The 24,963-nt window shown below is 34.8% G+C and overlaps 1 protein-coding gene across 4 annotated transcripts; it reads left to right on the plus strand.

Moving 5' to 3' along the window:
- Positions 1–6,314: 6,314 nt before the first annotated feature.
- Positions 6,315–10,137, plus strand: LOC131621957 (glycerate dehydrogenase HPR, peroxisomal-like). Of its 4 annotated transcripts, none has more exons than XR_009289710.1 (7): positions 6,315–7,195; positions 7,548–7,630; positions 8,102–8,171; positions 8,256–8,714; positions 9,279–9,370; positions 9,467–9,541; positions 9,852–10,137. XR_009289710.1 is itself a non-coding variant. In XM_058893021.1 (7 exons), exons 4-7 carry the CDS (start codon positions 8,460–8,462, stop codon positions 9,698–9,700), a joined length of 279 nt encoding a protein of 92 aa, XP_058749004.1. In that variant the 5' UTR covers positions 6,315–6,630; positions 7,548–7,630; positions 8,102–8,171; positions 8,256–8,459; the 3' UTR covers positions 9,701–9,814. The 4 variants fall into 4 exon arrangements, 1 of the variants encoding a protein (XP_058749004.1); XR_009289709.1 differs by lacking the exon at positions 9,852–10,137 and adding an exon at positions 9,623–9,817 and having other exon boundaries at positions 8,102–8,167; XR_009289708.1 differs by lacking the exon at positions 9,852–10,137 and adding an exon at positions 9,623–9,815.
- Positions 10,138–24,963: the final 14,826 nt, after the last annotated feature.

The following is a 24,963-nucleotide window of genomic DNA, read 5'->3' on the forward strand; positions in this document are numbered from 1 at the left end:
TTTAACCACTTTCACCATCATCATCATCATCTTTGTTCAACCTTCAGACCCTTCATTCATCATCATCATCACCTTCACCTTTCTCTCTCGACACTTTTCTCTGGATCCATACCTTCACTTCATTTTTTTCATCCCTTCGATGCTCTCTCACCACCATTCTTCAGGAAAAATCAACAATCTTCAATCATCACCAAGAATCTCCAACAACCCTCTGCAACCTCGCTTCAATCTTCATCATAACGTTCATCTTCACCTCACAAACGCGAAGGAGAAAAAGCTCAGAATTTGAGACTAGAAGGAGGAGAAAGGAAGTCGATGAAATCTGAAGAACAAAGAGAAGAGATTACTTAAATAATTTCATCACTCTCTCTCTCTCACGCTCCTTCAATCTTTGCCGTGGCACAATCATCTTCATCCCTTCTCTGTAACAACATCACTGCAACAAAGAATTCGACATCATCGCATCTCCAATCGTTCCTCCTCGACGAGTTCGAAGGCATAGCAACAACATCATCATCATCGCACAACGACTCCGCGCTTTAATCTTCTCCTTCGATCTTCATCCTCATCTCCATCAAATCTGCATCAACACGGTACAAAAGAAAAACAACGATTCAAACGAAGACGAAACCGAGAGAAGTCAGAGACGAGAGAAGAAGTGGTAGCACCGTGAGTTTGTGAATCGGAGAAGAGAGTTTGGGACTCCGGCCTCCACTGCGCATGAACATGAGAGACGAAGATTCACGGCAGTGATCTGAACGCTCCGGTCGGAGAATGTGAGCGCCGGCGTTTGAAGGAGAAAGAGAGAGTCCGAGTTTTCACGTGAGAAGCTCAATCGTCGCTCAAGGTTAACCCTAATTCCCAATCTCAATTGCTCCTTTTTTTATTTATTTTATTTTCATTAATTAATTGTAAATTTTTTACTCTTAATAAATTCTGATAATAATAATTGGATTAAGAACCTGAACATGAAATATTGGGCCTGATCCACAAATTGCTATCTCATACCCCCCTGTGCCCATTGTACTATTTTTTGGACATATGAGATTCTGAAACAAAAATAACTCTGCTGGGCTGATTCTATGGGCCCTGCGCCCAGTTACTCTTCACACCCATAAAATCAGTATACATCCCCTGTTTCCATGTTTTTTATTTGGTTAAATTCATTTAGTTTAGGTAATATCATCACTAATCTTTTTCCTATCATTCTTAGCCTTTAATGCACATATTTTGTCACAAAGGATAATCACTAAAAAATATTAGTTTAGGCTTTTATTTTAGGTCTTTGCTTAATTAGGATTCTTGTTTTTGTCATATAAAAATCATAAAAATAAATAGTATCTTTTAATTCAATTTCACACTATATTTTGAATCGTTCATTTTCATGTTTGGTGCTATATTTTCAAGTCATTATTTTAGTCAATTTGTGTACTAATTTTGTACCATTGTTTACTTGTGATTTTTACTTGCAATCCTACTTGTATGTTCCCATAGATTTAGGACCTATAATCTTCATGACCATTAGGCTTAGTCTTTCCCTTTAAATCCTAACACTTAGGTATAATCATAACATTAAGCTAGTTATTCATTTTAGGCTAGTTTTCTTCTCCTTTTTCTTTTCAACTTTAAAACATTAATAAAGGACGACGCGAATCATGCTAATGCCTTTTCTTTAGTGTGAAAGAAATGATTGGGGCGTAGGCCCCGATGTATGTTCTTTCCCACTTAGCGGAAGAGAAATGATTGAGGCGTAGGCCTTGGTGTATTTCTTAACCGTTATTTAGAGAAACGATTGTGGCGTAGGCCTCGATGTGCATTCTCTAATTATTCAAAAAACTGTATTTCATTTAGAGAAACGATTGTGGCGTAGGCCTCGATGTGCATTCTCTAAATAGTAAAAAAAAAACTATTTTTTTAAGGCATGATTCAAGTCACAAATTAATTTCCCTTAAAAGACACCCAACCAAAAACATTTCAAAATATCTAATAAAGGCTCAGACCTAAACAAAGTAAGGAAGCGATGCGAAGCCTTGTAGTGGGTTTTCGTCCATCATGGAATTACACCTAAAAAATACAAACCAATTTTATCTCTTCTCTCTCTTGCCTCCGAGGCATTCTTTCTCTTGCCTTCAGGGCATTCTTTCTCCTAATCGGACACGTTATTTCCGCTCCATTCCCAGCTTAAGACTCCAGAGGTCGAGCAGCGGAGTGCGAATGTAACTGTTCAACTAAAAAACACAAAAACAAACAAAAACTAAAGAGCCGAACTACGGCGCTCTGATTCCTGAAAAGGATACGTAGGCATTAGGTCGCGGGGCCTAAGCGAGCACAATTATTTATAAACCTTATTTTCCCCGTGTTTCTTTTCTTTCATTTGCATGCATTCCCTTTGCATTAAGCTTTAGATTTATACACCCTTAGAATAGAACAAACATAAGTGGATCCTGTGGAGTACCACAGACGTGAGGGGTGCTAATACCTTCCCCTTGCGTAACCGACTTCTTACCCGATCTTTGGTCGCAAGACCTTTTCTTATCCTTTCTTTATTCCAGGTTTTCTGATATTCCTTTCCCTCTTTGGGATAAATATATTAGTGGCGACTCTGTTCACATTTCGCGAGCGTGCGACAAATACCAATAACATTTTCCTTTCTTTCTCTCTTTCTCGCATAATGAGTAGAAGATAACGTAAGCATAAGCAAACATTCGATACGAGACTAACTAAATATGTCCCGTTGAGTACAATATATGTGACGGGTGCTAATACCTTCTCCCTGTATAACCGACTCCCGAACTCTAATTTGGTTGCATTGAGCTTCTTATAATTTCTTTCGCGGGTTTTATCGATATTTTTTCTCCCCTTTTAGAATAAATAAAGTTCGGCGGCGACTCTGTTATTTTTCGAGTGTTCCTTACACTTGGGTATTTTTCGCGCCGCGACATAGCTTTCTTAATTCGAGTGATTTTGTAAAAGGAATCCTATATTTAGGACTGAGGTAATAATAAGTAGCAAATACAACTCTCAAAATCTGTATTAATGTCTTTAGGGTTAAATATACAATACCCCCTACAATGTAGGAGAGATTTGGTTTCCCCCTATAAATTATTTTTTTGGATCCCCCCTTGAAATGTTAAAAGTCTATGCCTTTTGCCCCCTAGGTGCACAAGTTATCCCCCTGTAATATATATTTTTATTTATTTACGCCCCCCCAAATTCAGTGTTCAAATTGTACGGTTAGGAGGGAATTCAAAAAAATATTATAGAGGGATAAAGCAAAACTCGCCTACATTGCAAGGATGTATCGTATATTTAGCCTATATTTTATTCAATCAAAACATTAAATTTGGATTTTTTTTTTTCATCATTCTAAATCGCGTCATATCATTTTACATAGTTTTACAATATTGGGCTTTAATGTGAAGGCTACGGAAAATAAAAATATTCAAAAATTTCCAACCCTTTTCATAAATTTCATTTCTCTCCACCACCTTACCCACACATACTCCATGCTATTGTAGATAGCTTAAATAAACACCTCACTCTCGATTAATCCCTATCCCCAAAATATAACTCTGAGTCTTTTATTTTCTAAAATTATTTCTAATACCCTACACATACAAATTATTACTAACACCTTACACATACAAGAGACCTTGACACCACATATCCACCAAAAACTTGAAGGTAATTGGGGGTATGGGCCACCTATCTTATAAATCAAACATTTCATCAATTCTTAGTTGATATGAGACTTGAATAATTGAAACTCAACAATCTCCCCCACAATTGTGAGTCACCCACATCACTAGTCTTGATCCAAACTAGGATCCACTTCCACTCTCCCATCGAGTCAACTAGTACTCAGATACCACTAGTAGGGGAAGTCCGAGGAGCGAGACCCATAAGTGTCAATGGGCAAATGTTCATGGTTACAATAGATATTGACACCTTATATCCCCCAAACCTTAAGGTAATAAGGGTATGGATCACCTCTCTTATAAACCCAAATTTTCCTCCATTCCTATTCAATATGGGATTTAACACTTGAAACCCAACAATCAAGATGTTGGAATTAAAACCCAATCCTGGAGTTGATTTGAATCAATCTTAGTGAACAAGAATTAATCTTTCTAATTGATTGCACCTCTTATTCTTCATTCTTCACTCGAGTGAATCAACCATACTTTGGTTGCAAGATGACTCACGCTTCATAGAAATTTTGAGAAGAAATAAGGTTGAATTGGAGAAGAAAAGAGAAATTAGGGTTTGAGAGAAAATGTGAAGAAAAAGAAGATTCTGCAGAGTTTCTCTCTACTTTCAAACGGAAATTTTACTCAATTTTTTTCCACGCATTAAGGGTATGGTTCACCTCTCTTATTTATAGTTAAGATTACTTGTACACCAAAAAATCTCTAACTAACTAACTAACTAACTAACTAAGCTAAAACATGCAAAAATGCTAAGTTTAATTCCTTCGAGGCTAGCTCCTTCAACAACTATACATTTCGACTACTACATGCATTTCAATAACTACTTATTGTATTCTATTCTCCGTCGAATACCACTAATATAGACTCTATCGAATTCCTACTTCGACACAAAGAATTACACCATTAACAAAAACTTAGACCATTGATTATGATGCCATTATTGCCACATCAATTTATTGTTCAAATTGATGTGGATGGAAGTGTATAAAGAGGTTCATGAAGATTGCACACACCAATTGCACACAACTCAAGTAGTCTTATTAGATATTGATTTTTGGTTCCAGTCATTTCATTTTCCCTCAACTTCTATATTTCTATTATGTTTCCTATGTTTCTTTAGCATCATCTTTCATGTCATTGAGGCAATTAATTAGTTATCTTCAATATTGTATTTTCCGTTGCAGTGCTTTCAATGTTTTACAAGCAAAGGGACCTCCAAAACAGAAATAATACAAAGGATTTCAAAATATTGTTAAAGAATCTTTCTTAATTTGCTGATGATTACTCTAAGATCCTTAAAAACCCAAACAGAATAATTTTTTTTAACCCTTTTGTATTGAGGCCATAGTCCAAAAAATTAAGAGGAGAAGTTATAATCTTCAAAATTTAAGAGTGATATATTCGTTGGTCTCACTATTGCAAATCTTTACACACCTCAAGTAAATTTTCTTTAATTATGATGCTTTTTTTCGTAAAAAAGTTGTATTAAATTAGAACGAAAGTTCTAGAAACTAGGTTACAAAGAGGCGAAACAAAAGCCAAAAAGAAAATTACACACCAAATGGAACCTAACTTAAGTAAAACAATGGGTTTTTGTTAAACTCGTAGAAGTTACAATTGGGATGTGTAATTTTCTCTATACCCGACCACCTCCAAACAAGAAATTTGCAACTCCATACTAGATCATGAGCTTTGCAAGAAGAATTGTTGAAAATAATTCCATTCCTACTCAACCACAAACTCCAAATAATGGCCAACCACACACAACCCTCCTTACCTCTTTTAACTTTCTTTTGATGATAAAAAGAACTCCTAACCCAAAAACTTTATTTAAAATTCATAGGATTACAATAGTCCATGCCTATCCACCCCGCTATTTCTTTTCAAATGCTAGTGTATATATAGTTGTAATTCATATTAATTTCTCCATATTTTATTTTCTAACAAGACTTTTAAAAATAGGCTATTGGATACTCCAAGCTTTCACATTTTCCTCTATAATATGGATTGTGTATAAATCTTGTCTCACATTCCGAGTTTTGTTTTTTGTTGTTGCAATTTTTGATGTTAAACTAAAATTTTCATATGTTTTGGTGTGTACTGAAATGATGTTTTGATCAGATTGATGTACATACCAATTAATTTGTTGGGCCATCAAGTATTGTTGATAGTGATAAATAAAATATAAAAATTGTAGATAATGGTGTAGTTCAGTGTCACTACTAGAAATTTGGCCTACGGCCACGCTAAAATTTTGCACGGCTCAGAAACTGTGGCCACATATATGATTTGGCCAGGGTTTTCAAAGCGTAGAAATATGTCATAAAATATTGAATCCAGAGTATGAAACTGTGGCCTTTTCTTCATTTTCTACGATTAACAAACTGTAGACATTTTAAGCCGCAAATAAAAACCGCGGCCTCATAATTTTCACTTCAAACTGTGGCCCAAACCAAAAAAATAAAATCCCGCCAGAACTTCCCTCTCTTTTTTTTAGTTTCCCTCTTGTCAATTATTTTCTTTTCTAATTTTATTAAATTAAAAAAAGGAAAAAAAATTGAAAACATAAATACAAAAAATCCTTTGCTTATTATATTGTATCTATGGAAACCCTAAAACCAATTCTCTCCGCCTCTTTGTTTCAAACTCACACACCCACACGCCGTGAACAACAACAGCGATTGTTCTCTCCTCACTCTTCTGCTCGCGATGAACACGAAACATAGCAACATAATACTCTGTTCTCTCCACTCTCGATTGTTTTCCGCCATGACAGGAGCTCTTAGAACTCGGACGAACCCACACACCCACACGCCGTGAACAACAACAACGAAATCCTCTCAACTGCGTCGCTCTCTAGCAAAATCAAACAAAACGCAAAAAGGAAAAACCCTAATCCCCAAATCAAACCCAACCCCAGGTATACACTTTGCTCTTTAACTCGATTCCTCCTCTTCATTACTGTTCTTCGTGCTCATCTCCTTCTTCTGCATTTTCTTGTTCTGTTGTGTGTCTGCTGATGTTGTAATTTAGTGAGTCATTTCAATCTCTCTTCCTGAAACTTCTCCCATCAGTTTCCTCTCTTCCCGAAACCACCGCTCTTCCTTCGTTAAACCACCTCTCTTCCTCCATTTCCTCTCTTCGTTAAACCCTTTCCTCTCTTCCACCGTTTCAATCTTGCTTCCTCTCTTTATGGGTCTCCTCCATTAAACCCTAATCTTCTATGTTTCTCCCTAAATTTTCTCTGAAAAAATCCCTAATCTTCTTCATCCCAAAAAAATGTTCGATTCTTCTTCATCTTCGCCGTGACCGAGGATCTTAGTCCAAATAGGTTGATGACTCTTCAACTGACTCGATCGTTTCATGGGGAAAAAAACAATAACACTTTTGTTGTTTTGAATGCTACCGATTTCGCGAAATATATCTTGCCTAAGTATTTTAAGCATAACAACTTCTCAAGCTTTGTCAGGCAGTTGAACACATATGTAAGTCGCTTTTTGATTTTGATTTTGATTTTTAACTTTTTTTAGGGTTTTGTAATTACTTTGCTTTCGATCTATGTTTTTGGAGTAACCGGTTTAGTTCTGATTAACTTTGATTTTAGTATGCTTGATCAAGTAAAATCCGATTAGGTTTTGCAATAAGATTGATAGAGTTTATTTATTTATAAACTGTTCAGTGATTGTAATTGTGAACGTGCTTAACTAGCTGCTACTGTTACCTTGATGCCTCCGCCGCCGCTGCTAGTTGCTGTTACTACCAAACCTATCCAGGAAGGTTTTCTGAGAATTGGGTATAAGAAACAATCCTAATTCATAACTTTACTTTAATTTACAGCCTCTATTTCATGATGGGATGAAAGAATGGAGTTGCTGCAAGAAAAGAAGTCATGATTTTAGCTTGTTTTTGGAAATTCCAGGGTAAGATCTCCTCTGTTCCTTTTCTCTAATCTGTTGTTTTACAATAATGAGGATTTGGTCTGTAGTCAACTGGTCAATAAGGGTCTATTTCATGAGTAGAATGTATTTTTATGAGTTGATATCCTCTTGTGTAGAAGGCTGAAGGGTCATAAAAATGTGCAGGTAAGATTTGCAATGTGGAGTATGAATGTTTTTGTGCTAAATAAGATAGATTGTATTTGCCACTTCTGCATGGGTTGTTTTCTACAAAAAAATCACTTCAAATCTTAATTATCTATTTCAAGAACAATGAACTGGATTCAAAATCTATAATCATTGTGAAAGTACTCTTTTGTTTTCACTTTTGTCTTCATGTCATTTTCATTGTTTTCAAAAAATGCGCACAATTGTTCACTTCAAGGTTTTTTTATCTTGTTAGCAAACTGTATAAAATGCATATTAATTCATGTTATACCAACCAAATGATTGCAGACACTTGCTGAAGGGGCAATGGTTAGTTACACTGAGAAAGGAATGCAAAATTCTCAAGATATACTAGTAGGTAAACATAGACACTTAATCTACTTTGTTAAGTTGAAATTAATTTGATATGTTTAAAGATTCAAATTTAAATATGTAATTGTAGGTAAGGATGAATGAAAGAAAATTTTTGAAGTTTGAAGTTTGAAAAATGAAAAAGCACTTACTGATAAGCCAAGATGTTCAATAAGCTTCTCAACTCTCTGCCTCTTATCAGCAACTGGCAATGGCCCCAATCTGAAATCAGCAGCAAACATCAAAGTTTCATAGACAGTAAGCATATGCAAGTTTTGTGTCAACTCACAGGCTTATGATTTATGTCAATCACAGTTTCATGACCTTTGGTAAGTTTTGTGTTCATTCTCTTGAAATGCAAGTTAAGTTTTGGTAAAATGTTTGAGAGAGCTCAGATTAACATAGCATGTTCTTAATGGCTCCTAAACTGAGGGGATGGTGTGCTGAGGATGTATATAAGAAACATTTTATGGCCGGTTGGTTGGTGATTTTTTAAGGAGATTGTTCCAAAGCTAATCCAATGTTGTTTTCTTGAAAGAAGATTATGTAGGTTAGTTTTATTGAAAAGATTGAAAAAATTTGAATTCTTGGTTTCTACATCATTTTGAATAATTGTGTTATGCATGCATATATGTGAACATGTATAGTAGATTATTATATGAAGAAAAAGAAAGGTTGGCTATGAAAAATTCTTTTTTGGATTTATGTTTATCCTTTATTGTGTGTGTAACAATCAAACGGACTTAACAAGGGGAGTGGAAGAAGCTATGAAGAGGCAATGATATGTGAACGTCAGTAACTAACAATGACTCTTGGTGTAACTAACAATGACTCTTGTTTTTATTTTCTAAATGGTGATATGACTTGCCTTTCTTTTTTCTTTTTGGCAGTTGTTATTACTCTATTTTCATTAGCTGAACTATGTGAATTTAAACCAATATTTGAGTGTGTTAAAAAATGTGTGTTAAAGGTCTGTTGCTCCCACTCTTATAAAATTATACTTCATTACTAACGAGTCGAAAAAATTGTCACATGCATGTCCCTATAATTTGTTGAAATGGATCTTTATTAACTTTAAAGCAAGTTAACTTATAATTGTTTTCCCTTATTGCAGCTTATGCTGGTTTCTTAAAGGAAAATGGTGAAACACTGGTGACTTGGAAAAGGGCAGCGTCCATGGATGAGGTTCTCCAGGAGGCTGATATAGTGAGAATTCTGATGCTGAGAGTTACACTTTGTAGCTATAAAAATTATCACATTGATTATTTCAAATAATTTTGTTTATCATGGGTGCTTTTGTAGATTAGTCTTCATCCTATCCTGGACAAAACCACTTATCATCTAGTCAACAAGGAAAGACTTGCCAAGATGAAGAAGGTAAGAGTTCAAGGATCTTTTTTTCTTTTAAATTATCTTGTAGGTTAGTCTTCTTTTACTTATGGCACATTCCTATTATAGGAAGCAATTCTTATAAACTGCAGTAGAAGACCTGTTATTGATGAATCATTCGTTTTGAAATTGTACTTGGCTCACTGAAGCATGAATTTGTGTGGTGCATCGTTCATTTTGAAATTGTACTTGGCTCACTGAAGCATGAATTTTAGCTGCTCCTGTTACTTTTGAACTGAGTATATTATGCAATTGTTTGGATTGGATAGATTATGTAACGATTTCCTTGTGATTGCAGGTTATAAACCCTCTTTGGCCATGAAGAGATCTTTGAAAAGAATCAATTTAGGGAAGGTTGTACCCACTGGCTGTTTCCACTGGCTGTTTGAGACTGAACCGCAATCATATACTATACCTTTGAACTCATTAGTCATGGTGTAAAACTATTAGTAGCTCTGTATTTGGTTGTCTTCACACTAGAAGTACATTTATGATATTTCATGATCGCATAATCTAATGCTAGAATTGTATTTATAAAACATGGTTGATCCTAAATAAATGCTAGAATTGTATTTTCTTTCATGATTAATTTTATATTGATCAATATTATTGTTAATTATACATATATATATATATATATATATATATATATATATATATATATATATATATATATATATATATATATATATATATATATATATATATATATATATATATATATATATATATATAATGATACAGAAATAAACCGTGGCAAGATAAATGGTTTAGAATGCATAACATATAACAACGGTTTTAAATAGGTGGTCATAACCAAACCGTGGCTATATCTTGAACCAATACTGTGTCGTAAACGTTAAATTGAAACCGTGGCTATACCGTATAGCCACGGTTTTACAGTCATGGCAAATACAAACCGCGGCCTTAATCAAGCTACCTAAACCGTGGCCTAAAAATGCCACGGTTGTAAAAAAGGCGTGGTCTATACCAAAAAACCGTGGACTTTACTTTAGGCCACGGCCGTATACTCCACAGTTGGATTTCCGTGGCCAAACCGTGGCCTAAGCGTTACGCCACGGTTATTTTGCATATAGTCTCGGTTTTCTGGGCGTGGCAGGAGGCTTTTTTCCTGTAGTGTGTGAAAAGTGGAACTTACATGTTTTTGGTGATGGTTGGTAGGAAAAACTAATATGTGTAATGCTAGATGAGTTTCCATGTACTAGAATAAACAAACCTACTAATGGCTTATTTGATAGAATAAACAAACCTACTAATGGCTTATTTGAAACACGAGTGAATGCGTGAAAGACTTGTTATTAAATATTGGTTGAATTTTAATGTTTTAGTACGTATGATATAAATTTTGTTATATCTGAATGAAATATAATATGAATTAGATTTCATAATTTATAGTTATATATTTTTCATTTTAAAAATGTATTAATAATTTTTGATATATGAATATTTACCTTTTTAAATATATAATATTTTGAATGTTAGTTTTATGAGATTATTTATTTATTTGATTGTCACTTTTGATAATTTATAAATATTTAAAAAAGAACAATTTTATCAAGAGTTAAAACTATTTTAAAAAATATTAAAATTAAAATTTAACATAAGTTTAAACTGTTACGAAACATTTCAAATGTGAAAATTTCATATTTTAGATAATTAGCAACCCTCGTAATAAATCTTAAAAGTAAAATGTAAAAAAACTAATAATGATAACAATTGTCATAGTTATATTTTGGAGGCAATTTTATTACCGACTCAATATGTTATAATAATCGAGGTGACGATTTTTCAAACCATCACAAAACAGGCTCGTCTTACATGATTTTGCAACAATTCAAAAAATCGTCGCATCCACGAGTTTGCGGCTGTTTTTTTAATGATGCACTCAATGAGATCCAAAACCAAAATATATTGAAACGAAAAGTGATATACAAAAGGAGGAGGGGGCCAAACCAATTCCTACAAGAAGCTATAGTGAGAAAGACCAAGCCTATTTTTAACAATGCCTTCTCTAATTACAATAGGAGGGTTACCACCAAGTGAAATTTGGCAAACAACCCTAAATTTTTTAGAGCGTATGCACATTGATTACATTCTTTATAAATGCAAGAGATCAAAAAGTTTATCAAACTAAACTTGATTAACTAGTTTAAATATCTGGTATTTCACCGGTTAAAATCTCTATAAAACCAAAAATAAATCATCACGAAACTCTTTTTTACTTTGTAGCGGAGGACTAATGTAATTAAATGTGGTCTGTGTGTTGTGGGAAAAATGTGCAAAGTAGCGACCTTACATTGGTCTGTGTGGTATTTGTGTATTATATTGAAAATTAGGTAAAAAAAATTACAGGTTAAAATAGGGAAAATTGGAATAACAATCAAATTATGCTAAAAATCAGAAAAGATATTACATCGGGCCGTAGTAAAAACCGATGTAAAATGTACTCTATTACATCGGGTAAAATGCACACCCAGATGTAAAATATGGCGCATAAAAAATGGCATGATTTTTCACATCGGGCTTGTTTAAAAACCGATGTAAAAGGTCGTCTATTACATCGGGCAAAATATATACCCGATGTAAAATATGGCGCATATTTTTGTTTAATAAAAAATTGCATTATCTTTCACATCTGACATCTGAATTCAACCGATGTGGTATGCTTATGTTTCACATCGGACTTTGGCCCGATGTAAAATGTCTCAGACTTATTACATCGCCTGGCTTTACATCGGGTCCAGACCCGATGTAAAAAGTAGTTTTTACCCGATGTAAAAAGTAGTTTCTGCACTAGTGTCTAATAATATTGTTACTCGCCCTTTTAAAATCATGCAAGTTAAATTTACATTAACATGCAACAAGGTTAAGTATCATCACATCGAACAAAGACAATGGATTAAGTATGAAACCTTCAATTGTTTAGGCTCATAATATTCTTTATCATTATCCCCAATTTAAAAAAAGACTTATTCTCAAGTGAAAATATGCTTTATCTTCTTATAGACAATAACATTAATCTACTAATACATAATAAAACAAGAATTTTCTTAAAATATGTAAACAAATACCATTAATTAATTCTTCTATTTCTGAGTCCAAGACCGTCCAAATAAAAAGTCCATACCAACATATTTTAAATGTGGCTTATAAAATGGAGATAGAATCCTCTTCATTAATTTCTTTCTCCATTTCCTCTCTCCATTACTATAGTATTCAAATATTTAGAGTGTATGATAAATCATTAAACCCAATTAATGTCACACTATCGTATTTATGTTTCACAAACTATGGTAATGGTAAAAATGGAGATGATGAGAAATGGAGAGGAGCTTGACTCTATAAAATGTTAGGGGTTGTATTTGGTTGATAATTTCTTTATCCACCACTAGGATGAGAATCCCTACTGGAAATCTAATAATACCCATGACTTCGGAGATGCATCTCCGAAGTCATTTTTTTCTCCTATTTTCTCATAATTCGGAGATGCATCTCTGAAAACACCAATTTTTGGGTGTTTTCAGAAATACATCTCCGAAAACACCCATTTTCACATTTTTCAATTTATGTAAAGATAAGATTTTGTTGATATGTTTCAGAGTATTAAAACATGGGTGGCCAAGCCTGTTATGCCAAAGAGTAAAGCTATCTAACATATTGATGTGGGGATGGGGAACATCATTGTGGGGAATAGAAGTGAATGCAGCATCTAATAACAGTGAGTAAAGGCCTTGGTGGATCCTAGCTGTACCAATCTTCATTAGGGTAAGGTTCCCCTGTATGATGCAAGCAGTGGATGTGAAAGTAAGAGTGCAATCTAAAGAGTGGCATAGCTTGGAGACAAAAATGATATTAGTAAAGAAAGTAGGAATATAGAGAACATTGTGTATGTGCAGAACATTAGAAAAATAAACAGAACCAGATTTGTTAGTAGTGACAATAGCTCCATTAGGGAGTTTAATGTTTATGGGAGAGATAATATTGATGGTTTTAAACACGGACAAGGAGTGGCATACATGATCTGTGGCACCCGTATCTAGTAACCAGTCAGAAAATCCTATTTTAGTATTAGATAGAATGGTAGGGATCATACCAGAGTGTGAAGTTTAAAGGTGTTGCACGTTATTAGAGTTGGAAGAATCATTTTGTTGAAGAAGGGCAAGAAGAGCACGTTGTTGATCAGCAGTCAGAACTGATTGAGTGGAGCAGTGATCCGTGTCATCTGGTTTGTCAGCTTTGGAATCTTCTGTCGAAACTTGAGCAATCTGTGGTTTCTTCAAATATGGGGGAAGACCGTGCTTTTTGAAGCAAACTTCAATAGTGTGACCTAGCTTGTTGCAATAATAAAAGATCTTGATTCCTTTTGATTTCTGATATGATGGATTCTTGGAAGTTTGTTCAGTTGAGCGCCCTTTTTGATTGGATTTATTGATGTGAGCAAGAAGTTTGTCTTCTCCAAGCGGTTGAATGGTTTGTCGTTCTTGCTGAATTAGGAGAGAGAAGACTTTGTTAACGGAGGGTAGTGGTGCCATAAGCATGATTTGAGCATGAACTGGTGCATAGCCGTCATTGGACACCTTGTTTATGTGCATAAATTTCTTCTTGAAGATCTGAAATACGAAAGATATCACCTTGATGATAGCGTTCATGGAGCTCATCCCAGACCTCCTTTGCCGAATCCATTCAGAGCACACTTTCAGAAAATTATTTATCAATAGAGTTGGTGAGCTATGCCATCACCATGTTGTTGCATCGATCCCATGCTACATATTTGGAGTCTGAAGATTTGAGACGTGGAAGAGTGCCATCGATAAATCTTAGCTTGTTCTTGGAGCGTAGAGCGAGTTTGATGGCTCATGACCAAGAATGAAAATTGTTGTTGTTGAGAGCAGGGGAAACAAGGGATAAACCTGGGTTATCACTTGGGTGCATAAAGAAAGGATCAAGCATGTCAGTTTGGTAAGTTCTGGTTAGAACTCCATTGTTGCTCTTTGGAGTTTTGATTGGAGAGTTTTTCGGAGTGGATGTATCTTCATCGGATTCCATGGATGAACAGAAAGAAGGAAATGGAGTTTAACGTAGGAAACTCAAAGAAGCGAAGAAGAGGCACGAAAAAAGGAAAAGGAACAAGAACAGAATGATGATGGGAAATTCAGGTGATAACGAAGAAGATAAAGAAGGAAAAGGAAGAGATGAACGTGAAGACACGTGAAAAGAAGAGAAAGATTGAAAAAATTAGAGGAATCTCACTTCTTCTTATACCATGTTAACACTTGGCAGCGGATCATAGGGAGAAAAATACTGAATGAAAAAATGTATATTATTTCCATTGATTTTCCAGAGTAGACATGAGGGTTATTTATAACAGCCACAATACAAGTGGGCTTGACAAGTAAAAGGAACATAAAGTCGTTGGGCTTTTACAAAGGAAACCCAATAAAAATAGAATATATTATTGTTTAACAATTTTAACCTTAAGTTTCAAAGGTCGTCTGTCATTCATATCCCATCCTTAATATGAAAATATTTTAATAGCATGCCAGTGATCTAGCAAATCATTAAATCTAGGTATGAGAAACTAATATTATATAACACATTTGTTAATATATTTGCTATTAACATACAAATTTTTTAGTGTTATACCACCTTTTTTAGAAGATAATACCTGATATATACCTCAATTTCAAGCTATATATCAACATATTATAAAAAATATATAACTTGTAGAGCCTCCGCCAAATGAAAGAGCGGACCCTTATAAAATTTTAGAGCATACATTGCGTTTTTGTATTTTAAAATGAATAAATATTAAAATAAAATAAAAAATAAAGTATCAATCTTAAAATTTACACTAAAATTTTATATTTGAATGACTCAAATTTTATGTAATCAATTATCATTGTTTTTTTTCATTAGGCACTTTGTGCCTAGCCGGATTTGAACCTGAGACTTTGAAGGGAGCATCAATTATCATTGTGAAAATTAAGATCTAAGATAAACCTCTCTATTTTTTGAAGAATACATTTTTAATTTTATATTTTATTTCTCTAATCATTAATTTATTTCATTAAATTTTACTAAGACGGTGTGAATAACCTTATTGAAATAGATTATCTTTTATCTTTTAGCCTTTGGTAAATTTGTCTCTCATCCATAAAATGATGAAGATTTAATTTTTTTTTAAAAATATTAGATTAAAAAAAGGAAATATAAACAAAATTATTAAATTTTTTGACTATGTGTTGACGCAATAAAGCGTTAAGCAAAAGATTTGGAAATATTCCGAGTTTTATCGTCTCCACATGGATTGGTGCGAGGGAAAGAATGCTGTTCGAAAGTTTCCGTGTTTCTGAGCTTGGGTTGAATGGTTTAAAGCTTAAAGTGCGAAAAGTAAAATATGACCATAAAAAGAAAACATTCTTTGAAGAAAAGAGAACTTGTGGGGATTGAATTTCAACTACCCGTCAAATACTTAAGTCTACTGATCAATTGTACACAATCTGAATCACTATTCAATATCATCACGTATCGCTCATAACCAGGTTATGTCTAGCGCAGAGTTGAGAGAACAATCGTATTGTCTCGTAGGCGATGTCTTGTGCAACTCAACAATATAAAAGCATAAAGAACCGAGTGACTTTTGTCTCGTCTGTGAGATGGTCACATTGCTATCTCTAATAACATCTATCATCCTCTTAAAGCTTACGACTTTTGTAATTTTATGAAAATAAGCAGTCTTATGGTCACCCTCATCGAATCTTCTATGTCTAGCCTTTGTCGATCAAAATTGATTAGTTTGCGCATGAGTGTTCAGATTATGTAGATAATCATCAAAATCAGCAATGTCCATAAGAGTTTGAATAAGATGGGTCTCATCTAAAGCTCTTTCCACTTGCATATCCATATTTTCAAATTTGTCTTGCTTAATTGTTTTAGTTCTCCCTGCAACCTTTGAATCTAAGATATAATTTGATGCATCGGATTTCCTTCCAGAGGTTTGTTCCAATTGCACGCAATCACCGTGAAACAATCTTCATGGGAATACCAAGTCTTATCGAACTTGAATGAGTAATGACTATTAAATTTGGTTTCGTCCTGATTAATAAGAATTAGACGATGATCCGAGAAATGTCGAACGGAAGAATAACAACGGATGTGATTCCATAGATTATGTTAAAATCCCCCACGAACATCCTAGGGACGGCATAGTTATCTTGGGGCTGCGCCAGTGATGCCTACAATTCCAATTGAAATTCCATAAACCCCAAATGTTTGGAAGATTATTCGGGTTATGATAAACACAGAAGCCTGTTTCATTAAGTTGCTGCCAATACCATTGCGGAGTTCGGTTTAGATCAATCGTTTGTTCCGCAATAAAAAAGAAATTCAGTTTGTGATAAAAATAGGGATGACTAAGTTATAATATAAAGATATATGGATAAGTAAGGATATAAGAATTAAAAAGGATAACTAAAAATATTATAATATAAGGAAATATCTTTATGTATGTTCATTTATTAATCCTTAGATCCTTATATATCCTTATTTCCTTATTTGGTTGTAAAATAAGATATCAAATTATGATAAAAATAGTAATTAGTTTAAATTAAATATAAATTTTGTAAAATAATTTTAAAAGGTAAAAAGTCCAAATTTAAAATGTACTAATAAGTAAATTATTTTCAATAGTTAAACAAGTCAAAATAGAAATATAAATTATACATTTCTTTTTTCTATAATAAAAAATTAAGAAAGTATTTAATGGTATATTTGTCATAAATGATTTTTTTTTTTTAATTTCCAATAAATCCTTATTACCTCCCTCAAAATTCACTATCAAACTCTCTCAATTTTTTCATTATAGTTGCACAATTCTCCATTGGTAAGAAGAAATTTATTTTATTTTTTTTAAATTTATTGTCTCCTTTCTTTTCTCTTCATATTTGTCTTCTCTAAATTCTTAAAAATTATTAATTTACATTGTCTTTTATTTGATGTTTAGGTGATCATTTGAAGTGGGAAGTAAGAAAGTTTATCTTTGTATAGATCTGCAGTCATCAAGAAGGTATTTAAAAAAGTTCAATATTTTAAACAGTGATAAAATAATTTTCATGATTATTTTTTAATTGATTTAAAGTTGGAGAACATTTAATTTTAAAATTGTTGGATGACGTTTGGTTTTTTTATTTTAGACAAAAAAAATTAACAATCGTCTTTCATTAAATAAACCAAATATTGAAATCATACTTTTTACTCACATATTTTACTTTTTACATAAAATGTGAGGTCCAGTAAATATTTGAAATATTAGCATAGTTTCAGGTTTTTATTTGGTGTAATTTTCCAAAAGTATCAGAGTAAAAATTAATTAGTAAAAAATAGAGCAGTAGTTGGCTAAGTCTTGCACCTTGTGTAACTTCTAAGATGTTGGATTTAATACTTGATTATTGTTGATTCTATCAAATAATAGACCATACCGAAAAAGCATGGAATATTGATAAGTCATGTGATTCATTTTACCTTTTTTCAACAAGAAATATATGGTTTTTCAGTCCTAAAAAAAATTAGTTTCAAACAATTATTAGAAAAGCGCAAAAAAAAAAAATCAAATTTAATTATATCATTATATATTTTAAATTCTAAAATTACAAATGAATATTATTTTTGTTAATTAATATATTAAAAATATTTTGATGAGTATAACTATTTTCATTTGATTGCTACTATTATAGGAGTGCAAAGTTTTTGCTGAAACTTTTATTTCAAAAGATATAAAGACTTTGTGTGAGCTAGGAACTCCTACTATATGTCTGGAACTAATGCATTTGATTGACTCGACATGCAAATAACTTGCTCGACAATCTAAAGAAAAAACTCCTAAAGAGGTTTCTAAATTATTTCATTTAAATGATGACCTTGACGAGGTGTGTGGATAGATCCCATATGTAATTATGTGACCTTAAATACAACTATGATATTTCTTAATTTTTTTCTTCTAAATATTTTGATAGGAGGTAAATCTTGAGAATATAAAGTATATGACTGGTTATTCACGGGTCTTACTTTTCAAGAGATTTTCTGATATAAAGAATCAAGAACTACGAGTGAGAAAGACTTTAAAGGCATGTTAAACTTTTTTAGTTACCTATTTTTCTAAACAGTTAAATTCGTATATTTTCTTATAAATATGAATTGAAAATTTTATAATAAAACTTCTTATTTTTCAGGATGTTAGGGTTGGAGAGAAACCTAAGGATGAACACTCAATTAATGATTTACTTGAAAGCTGCTATTTACCTTTGTTGATTATGTTTAGGTCTTATGTCTAGGAAGGATTATTTAGATGTTCTTGTTTAGGTGTTATGTTTAGTATGAAATATTTAGATGTTATGGTCTGGGAAAGATTGTTTAGATGTTCTTGTTTAGGATTGTTTAGGTGTTATGTGGAGATGTTGTGTACTTATTATTGTTTGAATGAAAATGAAAGTTGTTGAACTTCAATGATGTTTGAATGAAAATGAAAATTGAATCAATGAATTATGTTGAACCAAACATGGATTAATTGAAATTAGTTATCGTCATTACAGTTAAGCATAATTGTCATTACATCACCAAAATAGTACCATAATTATAGCAAAAAAGACATTTGTTAACAACCACCCTAATTGGATATGAAATAGACAATTTAATTGACATTTCACAACCACCCTAATTGCATCATTTTTATTGAACCTGGAGTTAGTCCTTGTTTCCATAGCATTATCCTTCACAGCATCCAGGATGAGCTCCTTTAAGACAAACTGCATACCCGACTCAAACCTAACAAGATCACCATTATCACACTTTGAAAGTAGGGAATTTCCTTTTGTGAACAACTTCATCATCACTTTCAACTGGAGTATGTAAATCACTTTCATCTTGGTCAGACTCTTCATAGGCAGCTTGTGTTTCATTAAGATTATCACCCTCTTGATTATTGCTAGCAAATGTCTTAGTAGGTAATTCATGTGTACAATTCCATTCTTCTCCTTCTCACGTTAGGAACTCCAAGTTCTTTGATGCTCTATTGTCTGATGTTAGGATAGTGGTTAATAAGGATACCCTTGAGGAGTTTCCGGTTAGGTTGGATGTTGTATCCCTTTTGGTCTTCACGAGGTCAGCTGAAATCATTAGAAGCAACATAGAAGTGTGCTTGGACGATGTATGGTTTAAGTTGATGATTATTGAAGATTCTAAACATATGGCGGATAACGTAGATGGTGATACCGATTCCTTCAGCCAGTGGGGTGGTTCGGAATCTCTATCTGTGTCATCGGAGCAGTCGAATAGAACGGGGGCAAACGAGAAGTCGAAGGGTTTGAGTCTTGGCACGTTTCTCAAAGAAAAGGACGCAGGTGATGGTGACAAGCCGGAAAAGGAGAAAATAGGCGGTGATGGTTCAGCTAACATTAATTGCGTTTGCATGGGAGAGGATAATACTGCTTTGAAAAGTTTTTGCTCAGAAAGTATTTCCACTAATTCTCCTAGTTTAGGGGAAAAGTCTTGTGCACATGTTCAAAGTCAAATTAGGTCGGATGACGTGGCATTTAGAAATGGTCCAGGGGGTTTAAACATAAATGATGCAAACTTTAAGGATAATTTAAAAAAAAAGAGGTGCAATTAAGTGGGCCTGGAGGTAATGTGGGGCCTAGGGAGTTAGATGGGCCTGGAACGGGGAAAATGGATCTAGTGATACCTGTTACCTATCCTAGAGTTCTTGCAACATCTGGTACTGAGGGAGATGAGTCTTGTAAAGCCATCTCTTTTGATGATCACTGTAGCAAATTAAAAAATTCGAAGAACGTGAGAAGGAAGATGAGGGAGGTTATGCATCTCGGTGAAAAGGTGGAGGATTTCGTGGTTCCGGTGGGAGATAGATCGTGTCCCTTCCATGAACCCCCGGGGGTGGAAACAGGTGCGGTTTCTTTGTTCTCTAAAAGCAATTATCTGTCAGGTGGAATTCATTTGTCCTGTGATTCTTTAGCCAGTTCTGATTTTAGGAATTGCAACACTAGAATTCTGAAATCTGAGTTGGGTATCTCGGCGGAGGGTTTATGGAGGTCTGTTAATAGATTGGGAATCTCTGTCAATGGGGGGGAATGTGATCCGGTCACAATTTTGGATGATTTGGAGAAAAAGAAATCTAAGGGGAAGATGGTACTGAAGGTGGCAGAAAGAGGGTTGTCATGATACTAGTATCTTATAATATCAGAGGTGGTGGCAGTAGACTAAAGAGGAAAAGGATAGGGCATTTAATCCAGCAAGAAGATGTAGATGTATGTTTTATCCAGGAATCCAAACTGAGAGACTTGGAATTAGGAATGGTGAAGGAGTTGTGGGGAAGTGAGCATGTTGAATGGTCGTCGTCTGATGCAGTGGGTGCTTCGGGTGGGATATTGATTCTTTGGAAAAAGGATTCTCTCTCTCTTCTGTTCAGTTTTAGGGGCATTGGTTTCTTAGGCCTGTGTGTTTTTTTAATGGCAAGAGGACTTTCTTCATCAACGTGTATGCCCCCTGCGAGCTTTCTGCTAGGAGAAGGTCTTGGAGTCAATTGATTGATTTTAAGAAGTCCTATCCTGACAGTAATTGGTGTGTAGGTGGAGACTTTAACTCCATAGCGTTTGCCGAAGAGAGGAGAGGACTGTCCATTAGAAACAGCAGCGATATTAACTGTTTCAGAGATTTTTTGGAGGAAATGCATCTGGTGGATCCACCGGTAGTGGGGGGTAAATTCACTTGGCAGAGTAGTAACGGCAAAGTCATGAGCAGAATAGATAGGTTCTTGTTGTCGGATAGTCTAATGGAGGACTGGAATGTTGGAGCTCAGGTTATAGGGGGTCGTGACTTGTTGGATCATGCCCCTATTTGGATAAAAGATAATAGGAAGAATTGGGGGCCCAAACCGTTTAAATTCAACAATAACTGGCTGAAGCATGCTGATTTTTCTAAGTTCGTGGAAAAGGAGTGGAGTTTGATTAAGGTGCAAGGAAGAGGCGATTTTTGCTTGGCGGAAAAAATGAAAGCGCTTAAAGTTAGACTTGTTTGGTGGAACAAAACGGTGTATGGGTGGTTGGACTTAAAAATTAATGAGGCGTGCAAGGAGATACAAAATTTAGATAACGAGTTTGTTGCTTGTGCAGGTATTGCTAACGAAGAGTCGGTTAAAAGAAGAGCGAAAGAAGTGGAATCATTTTGGGATTGTTTAGCAAAAAAAGAAGGGCTTCTCAGGCTCAAGTCTAGACAAACTTGGCTCAAGGAGGGAGATGGAAATTCTCGGTTCTTTCACAATTCCCTACGTAGTAGGATAGGCCGGAATATGTTGTGTTCCCTTAGTACGAGAGGCGGATTAGCTACTGAAGTGGAGGAGGTAAAAAACATAGTGTATAATCATTTCAAGGAGTTCTTTGTGGAGGAGGTAGGTGCTAGGCCGGTTCCTTTGGATCTTGGTTTAGCTAGACTGTCGAGCGAGGATAGGGAGATGTTGGAAGGAGGGTTTATGGAAGAAGAAGTGAGGGAAGCTTTATGGTCTTGCGATGGTTGTAAAAGTCATGGACCGGACGACTATACTTTGGAGTTTTTCAAGGCGTTTTGGAGTGTTTTGAAGGAGGACATAATGCGTTTTTTTGGAGACTTTCATGCCAAAGGAAAATTGGTAAAGCCGATCAAGTCTTCATTTATAGCTCTTATCCCTAAGCTTAATAATCCGCAAGAGTTGAGTGAATACCGCCCTATATGTCTTGTGGGGAGCGTGTATAAATTGCTCTCGAAGGTGTTAGCTTCTAGAATCAAAAAGGTGATTGGTAAGCTTGTGTCTCCGAATCAATCCGCCTTTGTTCCGGGGAGAAACATGATGGATGGAGTGGTGCTAGTGAATGAAATCCTTGATTGGTCTAAAAGGTATAAAAAAAGTTGTTTCCTTCTTAAGATAGATTTTGAAAAGGCATACGACAACGTTTCTTGGGATTATGCTAGGTTTGTGTTAAAGGAAATGGGCTTTGGAGAGCTTTGGCTTAAGTGGATGGATGAAAGTATTTTTAATAGCTTTATGTCGATCCTTGTGAACGGTAGTCCCACAAAAGATTTTGAGGTGCATAAGGGTCTTAGACAAGGAGATCCAATTTCTCCGTTCCTTTTTGTCCTCATTATGGAAGGTCTCACCGCGTTAGTAAGGAAATCGGTGGAAATAGGGGAGTTTAAACCTTTCAAGTATGGAGATGGAGGGGTGGTGGACATCCTTCAATTCGCGGACGACACTATTCTTCTTGGTGAACCATCTATTGATAACCTTTGGAGCTTGAAGGTAGTTTTGAGAGGGTTTGAATTGGTGTCGGGATTGAGAATTAACTTTACAAAGAGCAACGTCTATGGCGTGAATGTTGGGGATTGGTTTTTGAAATCGGCAACATACTTCCTTGGATGCAAAAGAGGTGATGTACCTTTTACATTTCTAGGAATTTCGGTGGGGGAAACCATAGAAGGAGGAAAGCTTGGTTGAAACCTATTCAAAACATAAAAAATAGGCTTTCGTCTTGGAAGGGTAAATCAATATCTATTGGAGGAAGGGTTACGCTCATCAATGCGGTTATTAATGCCATTCCTTCTTTTATGTTCTCTTTCTATAAAGCGCCGAAGAAGATTGTTAAAGAGATAAGAGGTATAGCTAGTAATTTCTTGTGGGGAGGGTGTAAGAAGAAGAGATGTATTCATTGGGTCGATTGGAAAACGGTTTGCAAAAGTAAAGATAAAGGTGGCTTGGGAATAAAGGACGTCGGAGGTATTAACCGGGTTCTTCTTCTCAAGTGGAAATGGAGAATTTTAACGGAGGATGAAGCTATTTGGAGTAGGTTTCTGAAGGTTAGATATGTGGATCCGAAGTTAAAAGTGCAAGGAAAAGTTTCTGATGGTATCAATTCAAAAGAGTCTTTGTGGTGGAGGGACTTAATCGCAAATGAAGTACTGGCGGAGGATGGTTCAGAAGGCTTTAAGAGCAACGTTAAATGTTTTTTTACCAATGGTGACGATATTCTGTTCTGGAATAGTAATTGGTGTGGTAACAAGCCTCTGTATCTTGCGTTTCCGGGGCTGTTCGCAGTCTTTGTCAATAAATTCTGTTCCGTGTCAAGTGTTTTTTGCAGGATTGTGCAGGGAGGGAGTTGGCAGCTGCCGGTCTGCTTGGGCAGCGAAGCTGCTGCGGCTGCGGTTTCAGCTTGCTTGGTGTTGGTGGAACAGTGGGAAAGGTGTTTGGTCCTTCTGGATCCGGTGCAGAAGAGGGAGGGCGTAATGGATAGTTTCGGTTGGAATCCTAGTTCCAATGGGATTTTTTCGGTGGCGAGTGTTGCATCTTGGAGTTCCCGTAAAAAGACCCAAGCTTGGCAGCATCTAACGGTGAGCAATCTGAATTATCTTTGGTGTTTGGATCTTCCGTCTAGGATAGCCATATTTGCGTGGAGGTTTTTTCGTATCTCGGCTTCCAACAATTGATTCTCTTATAGCAAGAGGAATCGGTAATATTAGCAACCCGAGTTGTGTGTTCTGTGATGCCCAACCGGAGTCCTCATATCATCTTTTTTTCGAATGCGAAACCTCTAAGAAAGTGTGGGAGTGGATATATGGTTGGATTGGAGACAAAGTATCTTTTACTTTGGTAGAATTTAAAAGTTTTCAACAAGTTCATGAGAAGGTTAAAAGTCCTAAGGATAGAACAAAGTTGCTATTTATTTGGCTATCTTTGATTTGGAGCATTTGGCGAATGCGTAACTCTATGATCTTCGAGCAAGCTCTCTTTAGTTTCGAGGTTGTGATTTATAATGTAATGTTTTTCTCTTGGAGTTGGTTGGGTAGAATAAGGGGAGTTATTTTATTACCCTCTTTTTATGAGTGGTACAAGTATCCTATGGATTGTTTCCACAACTTGTAACTCGGTGTAAGGGTTGCACCCCTAGTGCGATTTCCTTTCTTAATCTTATTTGCTTTTAAAAAAAAAAAAAAAGTCAGTTTCAGTTTCACTCTCACCTTCGGTTGGAACATAGTCTTCATCTTCTTCACTATAAGAACACCTAAAGTATATAGGGCCAAATATTATAAAAATAATTGAGCCCCAAAATACGTTGGCCCCTAAACTAAGGGCCCATAAAATTCAAGTAGGGATTTGAGGCCCCAAACTTTCTCACAAAGTTTTTTTATTTTAAAAAAAACATTATTTGGAAAAAATTTAATTTTTTTATTTTTGAAAAAACAACTTTTCTTAATTTTGGAAAAATTGATTTTTTTTTTAAATCTTGACTTTTTTATTTTTCGAAAAAATCGTCTTTTTTTTACTTTTCGACAAAAACCGACATTTTCATTTTCAA

This window comes from Vicia villosa, unplaced genomic scaffold (assembly GCF_029867415.1).
Source record: "Vicia villosa cultivar HV-30 ecotype Madison, WI unplaced genomic scaffold, Vvil1.0 ctg.000015F_1_1_5, whole genome shotgun sequence".
Taxonomy (NCBI): Eukaryota; Viridiplantae; Streptophyta; class Magnoliopsida; order Fabales; family Fabaceae; genus Vicia; species Vicia villosa.

What these genes read in the sequence shown, in the direction of transcription:
- LOC131621957 (XM_058893021.1), top strand. Translation starts at nt 8,460, where the DNA reads ATGATTTATGTCAATCACAGTTTCATGACCTTTG. An exon ending in TCACAGTTTCATGACCTTTG is followed by an intron (nt 8,494 to 9,278) that starts GTAAGTTTTGTG and finishes CCCTTATTGCAG; the next exon opens with CTTATGCTGGTTTCTTAAAG. An exon ending in GACTTGCCAAGATGAAGAAG is followed by an intron (nt 9,542 to 9,622) that starts GTAAGAGTTCAA and finishes TTCCTATTATAG; the next exon opens with GAAGCAATTCTTATAAACTG.